At 52.5% G+C, this 12,787-nt stretch overlaps 1 protein-coding gene across 14 annotated transcripts in view; it reads right to left on the bottom strand.

The window, feature by feature from the left end:
• The window catches only part of AGAP1 (ArfGAP with GTPase domain, ankyrin repeat and PH domain 1), a 568,640-nt gene that overhangs the window by 128,997 nt on the left and 426,856 nt on the right, over positions 1-12,787 (bottom strand). For 9 of the 14 annotated variants that reach the window (XM_067027214.1, XM_059055294.2, XM_059055295.2 and 6 more), the window contains one exon: positions 1,996-2,157. The exons of the other annotated variants lie outside the window; for them this stretch is intronic. In XM_067027214.1, coding sequence (XP_066883315.1) covers positions 1,996-2,157 — 162 coding nt within the window. The remainder of the gene's footprint in view (positions 1-1,995; positions 2,158-12,787) is intronic. 14 annotated transcript variants of the gene reach the window in all.

Below are 12,787 nucleotides of genomic sequence, written 5' to 3'. Positions count from 1 at the left end.
TCACTGCCTCGGCAGTAAGGCCCTTTAATAAAAGGGTCTGTGGTCGGTTTGGGGTTGAGGATCTGCCTCAGCCTCGTCGTAGGCTGTTGCTTGGAGCACACAGTACAACCTCAGTAACTCAGGCGGTGGAAGATGGAAACATCTCAGGCGTCCAACAAGCTTACAGTCACTCGACAAATTGTCTGCAAACTCACTGGATGACCGGGACGCTGATTTGAACCCGCAGCCCGATTAAACAGGCAACCACTACTAATTGACTTTCAGGCTGTACCTTATTCACTCAGCTTTCACTATGTCGGTAGGTGGCTGGGATGATGAGAATGTGTAAAATGTGTGTCACGCAGTGACTGGTGGACTTGATCACCAGTTTCTACCAAGTGGCAGACGCTTCTGAAAAAAGTCATTGGTTGGAAACACATGACAGACACGGTAAGATATTTATCCGTGAAATGGGCATTTTCCGTACAGCAAATCTCACTCTCCCCTGGGTACGTGGGGCACCGGTTCCCCACCCTGCTGAGAGGCCATGCATCTTCCTGGCTCTACCTCAGTCCTTTTGTTGGTGGGGTGTGGCCATCTGTGCATGGCTGGGGGCTTTTTGCTGAAGTTGTTGGAAGGTGTCTCATCAATGCTCAGCATCTGTGGCCGATTTCTTTTCCAAAGGGGAAGGTCAGCGGTGTCCGGGTGGGTGCTTTGATCCATAATCATTATTTTTCACCACTGCTGATATAATAGAATCATCCTCATTTATCATAACAGGAGAGAATTGGTTTTTATTGGCTAAACCTGTTAGCAGGAAGCTATGGGAAGCAAAATGGTAAGAAATGTGGCCAAGAAGAAGGGCTTTCAGACTCCTCCCTGCCACCGTGAGAGCCCCAGCAAGCTCCCTGACACTCTGAACCCCAGCCTCCTCATTATAACCGAAAACACCACCAACCAACCTCACGGGATTACGGTAAATGACACAGAGCGTGTACTGTAAACTCTGCTCCTTCCCTGCTAACACATGCGTTGTGGGTTTACAGGCTCATCTTTGGATATTAAGAGGGAACAGGCACTTCCTTTAACACTGAAGCTTACAGTGTGAACAAAAGAGTATTCAGAAAAAGTATGGCAGAAATAGAGAAAAAGGGTATCGGTTATAAGGGTATTTCCAGTGTATATGGAATCCTTGTTGAAACCAGATTCTCCTGCCACTATTGGTCTCACCAATAATTATTCCTGTCACACAACCATGTTTTGGAATTTTAATTTCCCTTTGAAGTATCTGTTTAACTTGCTTATTGAAACTACATTAATTTCACCTCCCATAATGTGTGTGTACGTGTGCACGCGTGTGTATCTCCACTTGCATCCATGGAATAAAAAAACATAAGTCCATCAGAAGGAGCCGCTTCTGAAAGATCACATCGGGCCATCGCTGAGAATAAAACCTGACTTCACCAAGTCAAAGGAGAAGCAAGACAAACTGTGCCAGCGGGAATACTAATGCAGCTCACAAAACAAAAAGACTGACGGACACTAATAGAAGGGGCGTTTATCATCACACGTCGCTGAAAGTCAGAATCGGAGTGGCTGTCGTACTAGAGTTAAGCCTACCGGTGTCAGGGAAGATTCCTAAATTAGGAGGCGCCGATCTTTCTTGGAGGAAGACAACATGGCAGAGCTCGGTTGGAGCAGACACCCTGACCCCAGGTTGCCGGGGTCGGGGAAGACCAAACAACTTGACCAGACGTTATGGAGGGGACACCAGCGGTACCATCGACCGGGCAGCCACTGCCAGCAGGTAAGACAGCTGCTGTGGTTGAACAGTCTCGAGAATCAGTGAGTGAAGAGAGGGTCCCCTAGCACCACCTTGTTAACAGAAAGCACACGCACTGGCCCGCGTTATTGTGCATCTGTGGTTCTGAGGACAAATGATTCCACGAATGAGAACAAATAAAAATTAATTTTCAGAAACGCGGACTCTGGCCCCGAAGTCCCGGGAGGCCTTACCGTCAGCAGTGCCTGAGAGGCCATCGGCTTTGAAGTTGCTGGTGCTTTTCTTCCTCCGGTGCTTCTTTCTGTTGGCGTGAGGGGAGGGGGGCGGGTCGAGCTTGGGGCTGGTGGTGCTGGAGATGCTTGGGCTGGAGCACACCGAGTCACCGAGCCCCGTGTCTGCCACCGGAAAAGGCAAAAGAACGCAGAGGTCAACACTTAAACAGGAGACTTCGCAAAAGCACTATAGCAACGTTCCTCCAGCGCCATATCGAGCTCCGCAAATAACACCCGGACCAGAGGCCCAGAGCACCCCGTGTTAAAAGGGCATAGCGCCCCTGCAATTCGAAAGCAGGCTCTCCTCTTGGCATCATCCTTATGCTCTGGAGAATTTAAAGTTCTCTCTCTCTCTCTCTCTTTTTTTTTTTTTTTAGGCCAGTGCTTCTCCAACTTTTTTTTTTTTTTTAATTTTTATTGGTGTCTAGTCGATTTAAGATGTTGTTAGTTTCTGCTGTACAGCAAAGTGAATCAGTTATACATACACATATATCCGCTCTTTTTTAGATTCGTTTCTCATACAGGTCATTACAGAGCACTGAGAAGAGGTCCCTGTGCTGTACAGTAGGTCCTTATTAGTTATCTATTTTATGTATAGGAGTGTGTATATGTCAGTCCCAGTCTCCCAATTTCTCCCTCCCCCCTTCCCCTCCCCCCCGGATAACCAGTTTGTTTTCTACATCTGTGACCCTATTTCTGTTTTGTAAATAAGCTCATTGATACCATTTTTTTGATTCCACAGATAAGCAGTATAATATGATACTTCTTTCTCTGTCTTACTTCTAAAATTCTCTATTTTGCATAATTGGAAAAGGAAAGCAGGAGGTGGGAAGCTTTTTTTACTTATTTTTCTCTTCCCGTAATTACTGTGATATATTAGGAATGAAGTAAAGACTTTTGGGGATCCATATGAAAGTGTCATCTTAAATGGGGCTGATTCCGTGTGTGTGCACACAAGATAAAGGTATTCCTGATTCTCTGTCCTCTACCCCCAACATTATGGATGGCCGTACGGTAGTTTATTAGTGGTGAAAATCAGCACGCCACCTCCCTCTCTCACTGACGTCCAGCAATAGGGTTGCAAGTCCATAGTAGACCAGCCAATTTTTGATTCACAGACGCTACTTACAAAATTTTAAAACCAGTGCACAAAATGGGATCATTCACTGGAAGTGAAACTCTCAATTTGTTATGTCTGTTTGCACTTCATCAGAGAGAAGAACAGAATGCCATGAAAACACCTGAAATGAACATGGAATTCAACAGAACGGGAAAATACCCATTGAAAGTGACGGGGGAACACGATCCAAACACCTCCAAAGCTCTAAGAATTCTGTATTTCATGACTCAGCATCTTTGTAACTCCAAAGACAGAACGTTCTGTGCGATATGTTTCATTCATTCAACAAGTATTTTCTGAGCACCTACTGTGGGCCAGCCACTTTTCCAGATGTTCGGGACCCACCACTGAGAAAAACAGATAAAGGTTCCCGTCTGAGTAGCAATGACACAGTAGTGGGGCCACAACCCAGAGCTCATTACGAGGTGGTGAGAGCTGGAGAGGGAAAAGGGGGGCACGAAGGGTGGACGATGGGGAGGCAGCAGCGCGGTGAGGGGGAGTTGCCACTTTAAATGACACGGTGGGTCTCACTGAGAAGGCGGCACGTGAGGCAATAGTTGAAGGTGGTAAAGGCGTGAGAAGGTGAACGTGCACCCGGGGCAGGAGGAAGTTGCCAGAACCTGGCCCGAAGACCAGGTGTGCGCGCCTGGTGTGTTCCAGAAGCAGAGGGGGGCGCGAGTGGCCAGGGCCAGTGAGGGGAGACTCACAGCAAATGGCACTGGAGAGAGGAAGGGGCTTGGCCACTGTCTAGAACCCAGGCTTTTACTCTGGGGGAAATGGGGAGCCTGGCAGGATTTTGAACAGAAGGATGACATGATTTCAAACATAAAGATACTCGAAATCAAAATGAATTTAAAATCTTTTCATTTTCTGACGTTCTAGGACGTTTTATCACGTACTGAGAACCGTTAAAGGACACCGTATTTTTTAGCTACAAATATGGTTCCAGGAAAGCCCTAGGATGCAACTTCCTGATACCCTAAGACCAGCAACCCCTTGCCCATCCGCACGGTCGGAAGGGTCAAGCTTCTTTCCATATCCCCGTCACCTGTGGAGCAAAGGCCTCTGGGAGCCTGTCCTGGGAGGGGTGTGAAGAGTCAACCCACGGCTCCTGCAGGAGAACCTGCCTCAAGGAGTCTGGGGCTCCAGGTTGCATCTTTAGCCACAAAGTGGCCGTTTCTTCTGCATTCTCTTTCCAACTTCCCACCTGCTCTCCACCGAAGCCACACTCATCCTGGGTCCGATCCTTACCCCCGAGGCCTGGACGGTACAGCTAACTGCAGGAGGGCTCTCTCCTGCCGGCTTGCCACCTTTTAAGTTGTCCCGGTCTTCCGCCATACGAATCTTCTAAAAGTGGCAATTCTTACATACGTTTTTTTTTTGTTTTTAAATACTAGATCCTACTGAATATCAGATGAAAGCTGTAGGCATCCCAGAAAAAGAAAAAAAAAAAAAAAGGCTAGTCTAGTTAATACTTGTGTGCAATTTCAGAGGGTTCAGAAGCTGCCTGATGTTGCTAAGGGGTCCGGGGACCCCAAGATCACTGGCTGATCCTAAAGCAACCCTTTCACGTGTTAGTCAATGCTCAAACCTTACAATGAATATTTTTGTACATTTCAAGTATTTGCTGCCCGGGTTTCAGAAGTCTTCACCCTCTGACTGCATCCTCTCTGACTCTAAAGTGTTAAGAACCCATCCTGTGCCGGGCGTGGTGACAGGTCACGGGGAAACAATGGTCCCAATGACCCTCCAGTCGCGGAGGCAGATGAGGGGCGCAGGCAGAGACAGCTGCCCTCTCTGCTGCAGCAGGGGTGGCGTTTCATTACTTCACTCTGTCCCTCAGGTGTCCCCTCAATTCAATGCACAATGTTCATTCCCAACTACGCCTCTTAATCCTTATGTCACAGTCTCTCCCAAACTAACATTTCTCATCTCTGAACCCCTACTGATCCTAAAGCTGGCGCTTCCTGCCCTTGGCCGTCTGTCCGTTATCTGGATGTAGCTGGCATGGTTGTTTCCCAGGGCAGCTGAAGGTGCTCTCCCCCACCCTGAGCCGCCCGATGCTGGGCACGCGATGGACGCGGCGTTATCATAGGGACACCTGGGTCCCTTCCATTATCCAGCAGTTCTTTAAGGTGGGTACCAGTACCTCTTTTTAAGATGCTCAGAATATATACGTAAGCTGTACGGTCATATAACAGGCTTCCATATGTGTGAGGTGGCTCTATTTCTGGGTTCTCTATGCTTCTCCAGTAATCTTTTCACCTATCTGTGTTCTATCAGCACATGGTCCTGAACGCTATGGCGCTTTAGTCACCCTGGCACCTCATAAGGTACGGCAAGTCCCCACACTGGGTTATCTTCACAATTGTCTTAGCTCTTGTTGGCTGTTCTGAGCACACAACTTTGTGTATTCATCCAAATCAATGGAAAAGATATTCAACAAGGTAAGGTCAAGACAGAGCCTGGAATCTCCACTCACCAATCCACAACCAGAAGCTTTGTTGAGTGATCACCGAATAAGACCTGGAAACATCATACTGTCTGTGCATCCAGCTCAGACACCTTTGAACTTGCCTATAAAGAAACTATGGAACAGCCTCTTGTCAAACACTTTGTTGAAAGCTAGATGGGTACCCAACTTACAGATATGTCTGCCAATTTAAAAACAAGACAGGGAAATCCACTTAATACGTCTTCTCCTTAAGGAACTCTCTCTGCTCAATTAAATCACTGTTTCCTTTTCTATACGCACACAAAGCACAGACAGAAGTATTACCACTCTAATTCAGAATCCTACCTGGGCTGGATTTTAAACTCACTGGTTCAGGGCTCAGAATTCAGCATTTTGGAGGCCAAAATGACAGGCGCCTGTTTCTAGGCATCTCCCCTCACCCCTTCCAGCTGCAGGAAACGTTCCGCAAAGTAACTGACAGGGACACGGCAGTCTCATTTCCAAGGTTTCTGAGTATCTTAGAATATGTGTAATTGAGGGGGAGATTCCCGACTCGCTTGAAGAAAGTAGCCAAGCGCCAATCTCGAGAAGGAACTACTTGCGAGCGATGCCACCCACCTTCCCCTAAGGGACCATCAGAGCCAAGCTCATCAGCACCCTTTACGGCCTTCCTCAACTCCAGCGGGTCTATCCCCACGTGGCTCCGTGTCTCCAGGAACCCGCTGGCTCACCACGGGGAGCCCTCACCCAGCGACATCTGGCAACGTCTGGACTCATTCTTGGTCATCAGACTGAGCAGGGTCGGGGTGCCACGGGCATCGAGTGGGCGGAAGCCCGAGATGCTGAAAATCACCCTACAACACACAGGACAGCCCTGCCGCAGAAAACCGTCCTGCCGCAGAAAACCGCCCTGCCCGAAACGTCAGTGGTGAGGAACCTGTGGACTCGGAAGGGCTCTTCTATTCTTCTACCTCTCAGACTCCTCCTCCGGAATCCTCTTCTGTGAGGGCTGGGGGCAATGTCCCTCACACCAGCGACCCTCCCCGAGGCTCCCTTTCCCTGGAGCTACCCTGGCTCTCCCCCGGGGGGACACGTCTCCTCCTGCACCACAAAGCACGCAGGTGGGCAGGGCGTCCTCCCAGCACCCCCTGCTGCTTGCACACCACTCTTCCTCTCCCCGAGTCCTGGCCCCTCTGAAGCCTGTGCCCTGGGATCCCGCTCGCTGCCCAAGACCCCAGGTCCCGCCCCTTCACTGACTGCTTCGGGAGCAGCTCACCCCGCCCCCCGGACCTGTGATCACGTCTGGCGCCTCCCCGGCACTCCCTCCAGCATCCTGATCTCTGGGCCCCTCCCACGTGACCGCGTGAAGCGCTTTCCTCCCCTCTGCCGCCGCACCCGCTGCTCTCCTGGCCCGGCCCCGGCCCGCCCGCTGCAGGAACCTCCCGGCCCTCTGGGTTCTATTCCCCGCCCCCCACCCCCACTCCCAGTCTGTCCAGCTCACTTACACCGGGGCCTCAGGTCCCAGCTACCGGCCCCATCTATCCTCACCGACTAACACCCGCCCCCCGTTCCATCTCTCTCCCTACCCCGCGGGAGGACATCGCAGGCACTGCTCCTGCAGATTTCAGCCTCGACGCCCCCCGCCTCCACCTCCACCAGAGCCCCCAGCATGATCGACGATTTCCACCCCTACCTGTGCCGCCCCAGGACTCGGGCCCGGGATGGAAGAGAACAGCACCATGCCAACTGCTTCCTCTACTGTGTGGCCCCTTTACAGTGGTGGGGTGGGACAGGGGCCCAACCTCTGGCCTGTGCTTCAATCCAGTGCATTCTGGGAGTAAAGCCCTCCCTCCCCCTCCAAGAGGCTCTATCATCCCTTCTCCGCTCCCCTGACACCCTGCCCTCCACACCACCCCCCTCGTTCATTTCACTGCAGACAAAACCACGAGACGATAAAAGCAGCAACCGGAAGAGGGCACCCCCCTTCCTGTTCCCGGTCCCCACGGACCCGGGGGGCCTCCCTCGCCCCACCCTGCTGCCAAGGCCGCCCCTCCCCGGTGCGCTGGCTTCCACCTGGCGACTCGCACCCTCTCCTGCCTGCTTTGAACGGGCCGCATCGCCGCGCCATCTCCGGGCCCTCACCCAGCCACCACCCGGCTTCCGCTCCGTCTTAAGGCAAAGCCCCCAGGGCTGCCCTCCTCCTGGCTGCCCGACACGCCCCCGCTGAGGCCCGGGCATCCCCACAGCCTCGCCCGTCTCGGCAGCGCCCCACGTGCTTCCTGGCTCCCTCCCTGGCTGGGAAGCCGCAGCCAGGCCTCACACTAGTTGGCTGGGAGGGAAACTAGGAAGCTGTGGGTCCTGGGATCCAAAGGAGGACGGCCGGGAGAGGCCCCGTTCCGGCCATCGCCCGCGGTCGCCTCCCGTCCAGCCCTCCGCGCCTCCTCGGCGAGGTGGCCCTCACCACACGGCACACCCCGCCACCCGTGCCTTTGTCTCTTCGCTGACTGGACACCTTCCGAAGGCAGGAATGTCCTTCAACCTCTTCACCAAGACACAGCCTGAAACGCCCTGGGGATGAATGATGGGGGTTCCAGGCATGTCTGTGGGACTGAGTTTTAGAAAGACTTGATTCTCTCTTGCAGAGGCTTTAACACAGGTGGACGGCACTGCTTTGGGTGTGTAACAGAGAATCACCTTTGCGAGTTAGTTTTAAAAGTAACCACAAGCATATGCCTCTGTGTCAAACCGCAGTCAGCCGGTCGGGTAAGTTTCCAGCACTCTGGAACCTATTTTTAGGTGAGTAGCTGAGACGGTGACCAAAGTCTACTTACGTCGCCAAAGCATCTCCCTTAATAGACCCCTCCACTGACCACGCCCACCTCGTGGGCCCTCTGTGCTCCGGGGGCCAGCTCTGCCTAGGCACCCGGGTCACGTCGGAGACTAGAGGGTGAAAATCCCTGTCCCCGAGTTGATTCCAGTGACCGAGAGGATGCCTATCTGATCAGAGGATGGAAAGGGGGAATCAGATCTACGGCGAGTGCACCAACTGCACAGATTTAAACATATGTGTAAACGGAAGTGCCACCTACACGCAGAGAGAAGGTGAGGAACCATCCTCATGTCTGCTGTCACCAAGGTGAGCAAAGGCAAGCGGGCCCCATGGCCTCCCTTGAGAAATAGGAATATGACTCTGGGACCGCTGCTCGGGCCACTAGGACCCAGCGTGAGTGACAGAGAGCCAAGGTCGGGGGAAGCCCCCAGCGGGGCGGGGGGGGGGGGGAGGAGGAGAACAGAAGAACATAGGTCCTGCCCTGGCCCCTGGAGGAAGGGAGGGAGAAGGGAGGTGACCTTTCAGGATGACACGGGTTGTCATCTAGTAATAACAGCAACAGTGATGATGATGAAACCAGGAAGCAGGACCAGCACCGGTAAGCCCCACGAATTCTCTCCCAGACAAGTAAGAGCACGAATAAAGTAAGGGATATGCACCAGTCCCTCGGAGGCCAAGAAGCGTTTCCCGTCCACGGCCTGGTTTGCTGCTCACAGGGTCAAGGTACCGCCAAGAAAACCATCACTGCCCCAGTGTAGAGACTTTCCAGGTCCTCCTGCAGGTGAGGCTGGAGCCCTGAGCTCCTCCCGTGCCTCCTCCCCGCCTGTGTCAGCGCTCCACCACTGCGGTCCGGGCCCTGGACATGTGCTCCTAATGTTTTGGCTGGAGGAGGGAAAGCAGCCACTGTGAGGTCAGGCGTCCAGGTGGCTGGGCTAAGGGGGTGGGCACAGAAGTCCCTGGGAAAGCCAGATGCTCTGGGGTGGGGCGAGCAGGAGCAGGCACAGTTCAGGGCTGGACAGCGGGGCGAGGCAAGGCAGCCGCCCACGAACCCGGAGCGCCCACTACGCGAGGGGACCTGCACCACGGCCCAGAGGAGGAGGTCGGAGTGTGAGTCGTGACAGAGGCCAAAGAGGGGCAGGGCCACGCGTGGTCCGGGAGGCCTGGAGGAGAGAGGGGCCCTGGCGGCCCTGGCCGTTCTCGAGGACGGGGGTCACGTCGAGGAAGCTCCCGTTTCTAGCTAACTGGGTCCCGAGTCCTGGTGCCGGTACGTGAATGCCCGGCTTCTAGACTGGGAGAACTCCCTTCCAAGAGGAGTCATTTAAAATTCCCCTGGTTTAAAATATAAGCAATCAAAACGCACTAGGCGTCTATGCTGTGCTTTCCCATTTCCAACAGACTCCTCTTGCCTGACAAGGTATCCTTCAAACTGAAGAGGCCCCGAAAGCCCGGCCCCAGACACTGAAAATGAGCCCACAGAACGCAGTACAAATAATGCATCTTCTTCTGCATCAATTACTGGGCATCGGGACAGACGGTGCCGTCGACAGCCTTAACTACGGGAGGGCGCACGCGGAGAGCAGAGGAGGGGGGGCCGCGGAAAGAAGAAAGCCAGGCCAAATTAAAAACGGCAAAAGCGCCTCGTTACGCCACCTCTAAACCGGCTTTGATGGAGGGACCGGAGCCCCCGAGACGAGGCGCTGAGCCGGGATAGGCCGGTCCACCGCCGTCCCGAGCGCTCAAGGCCGGCCATTAGTTCCTCCCAATCGGGCATCAATGTTCGACGCACACCCCCCAAAAATATATAATACAAGCAATAATGGTAACAATCTGCAGTCTCTCCGAGCTTCAGTACGTGAAGTATGAGTCAAAGAAGCAGTTTCACTTTTCACTCGGAGAGCTGACAAGCATGACCAGAGGGAGAATAAAATAACATTCCGTTCGCATAAATATCAAGCAGCCTGCTTGAGACTGATGCGCCCGGAATGTATTCTTAGCCATCATTCCGGCAGACAGGCCCAAGGACACTCATAACTTATTTTACAATCATTTAGTTTCAGCTCAAGTGGAAAACGTGACAACTTATCTCGGCTGACAAGATGCCATATCAAACCTTACAATTAACTCTCGTCCGATTATCTGCCCAGCCGATCATTAGCTGGGCCATTTTTGATGAACTGTTGCAGGGAGCATGCCTCGGCGACGGCCGCCAGTGCCAGGTGTGTGGCTAGGTTTTCTGCTATCCCGGCTGATATTCAAATAGACCGGGCTCCATGCCTGTGATACCCACAGCCCTGCTTCTCCCAAGGGTCTCCAAATGTGTATGGCGGGGGAGGCGTTCTTCTGCACCTCGCTGGGAAGGAGCGGGGGGGGGGGAGGGGAGCATCCCTGCGAGCGTTATAACCACGACAACCACCGCCATTGCACGTCCAACGCGCCTCCCCGCTCCCCGCTCTGGAGTTCATTTCAGGGAGCTGTGGACCCTCTGGAGGGATGTGTCGCCCTCCACTCTTCCGTACTGGGCTTGATTTGGAGAGCGGACACCGGGAATTTGCTGCAGGGAGCCCGCCGCGCTATCTGGAGGAGCTGCCAGGGGTTCTGAGGGCAGGCTGACTGTTATTTCCTGTGCGCTGATGAGAGATAGGAACTGCTTTAAAATGCATGTTCACAAGAAGCCTGAATCTCTATTAAAAAAAAAAAAAAAAAAAGGAAAAAAGAAAAGGACCGACCGTGAATGCATATTAGCTCTCCTCTCTCTCACTTTCACATAGTCCCCAACTTACTCATCTGGCAGGATCAGGGACAATATATTACTAAAAACCTTTGTTTTTTGGTATTAAAAGAATTCAAAATGATCAAAGACAGGCCTATTTGTCGGCGCCGGGCTGGGGTGGAGGGGAATCAGTTGAGGGTTAAAACCTTCCAAAAACTCAAGATGAAGTCACTGTAGGAGCTAGTTAATTAAAACCTATTCCCTTCAAGACAAAGCCGACAATATAAAGCTAATTTGGATCTTCACTAAGGGCTCTGTTCTTTCTGAAGCTCAGAGAGATGTGCGGGCTGGTAAATAAAGAACAGGCCACCTCTGCCATCCAAGGAAATCACAACATCCTGGCTGCTGTTAAAAGGTGAGTGTGAAGTGAAGTTCAAAACCTCACCCCTTCTCACAGTCCTTTTGACGGGAGCTTTCAACAGGAGGAGGTTTACTTGAATCCCAATCTCTGAAGATGTTTCAGAGCCCGGCATATTGTCCGGTTCCCTTTGCAGCTAGCGGCGCTCACACAGAGGTACACGGTGTCAGAAGAAGGGGCAGCAGGGACACTGCGGGGGGCCCAGGAAGATGACAGGTGTTGGGGAAAAGGGAGAGACAACACAGTGTTAGACTGAGTTACAAAAGTGGGAGGAAAGGAATACAATAGGAGGGGCTAGAATGGAGAGAAAACATAGGGAGAAGTATTTCCTACCCGGGCTGTGTCCAGTTACACCCAGAGGTCTCTGTCAACGAAGCTGAATACGTTGGAATTGGTCTTCATTTACATGAAGCCCTTACTTTCTGAAACATGTTTCTACGACAGCCTTGAAAAAAAAAAACAACCCACAAATTCTGATCGCTAATTAGGGTGCGGGGTTTCATTTTGAGGCAATGAAAAATGTTCTATGATCGACTGTGGGGATGGCTGCACATTTCTGTGAATATAGTAAAAGTACTGAATTGTAGACTTTACACGGATGAAGTTTATGGGCTGTGAGTTTTAGCTCAGTAACGCTATTTTAAAACAAAAGAAAAGGGCGGGGGTCCATTGTGTTAAATGCTACAACGCAACCAAACAGGGAAGACAGAAGAAGGTAACAGGAGGGAAAAGCAAAATGCAGGTTCGGTGTCAGAGCAGGGGGTCCGAGGGGGCCTGAGGACACTCAGAAACTTAAGCTAAGGCCGTTCACAAGACTCAGGTCACCAAGTTGGGTGTGGGGACTGGATGTGGCTGCCCGGGCCTCCAGACAGCCACCAGGACCTGGGTTCCAGGTCTCAGATAAAAGGTGGACCCTGGGATGTTCTGTCCTTCTCTGAGGGAGCCGTCCCGGCCTCCCCCTTGTCCTGTGCAGCGAGCAGATGCCCAAGGGCGGAGCAGCCTCACTCTCCTCTCAAGTTTCCTCACACCCTCCCCCTCCCCGAGCTATATCCGCCTCCCCTCTGGCCGTTTCCTTGCATCCAGAATCACCTGTCACCTGTCCCTTCTTGCCCACTACGGCAGGCTCTGTAAGCGTAGCCTTGAGTCCCTTTTACTTTTGCCTCATGCCGGATGGTCAGCCTGTACTCATACCATCGCCCGATCTGGGGAATGCAGGTCAG

Source organism: Kogia breviceps, chromosome 2, assembly GCF_026419965.1.
Source record: "Kogia breviceps isolate mKogBre1 chromosome 2, mKogBre1 haplotype 1, whole genome shotgun sequence".
In the NCBI taxonomy this organism is placed as follows: domain Eukaryota; kingdom Metazoa; phylum Chordata; class Mammalia; order Artiodactyla; family Physeteridae; genus Kogia; species Kogia breviceps.
The sequence above is the reverse complement of the archived record's forward strand: the minus strand, read 5'-3'. Positions and strand labels throughout refer to the sequence as shown.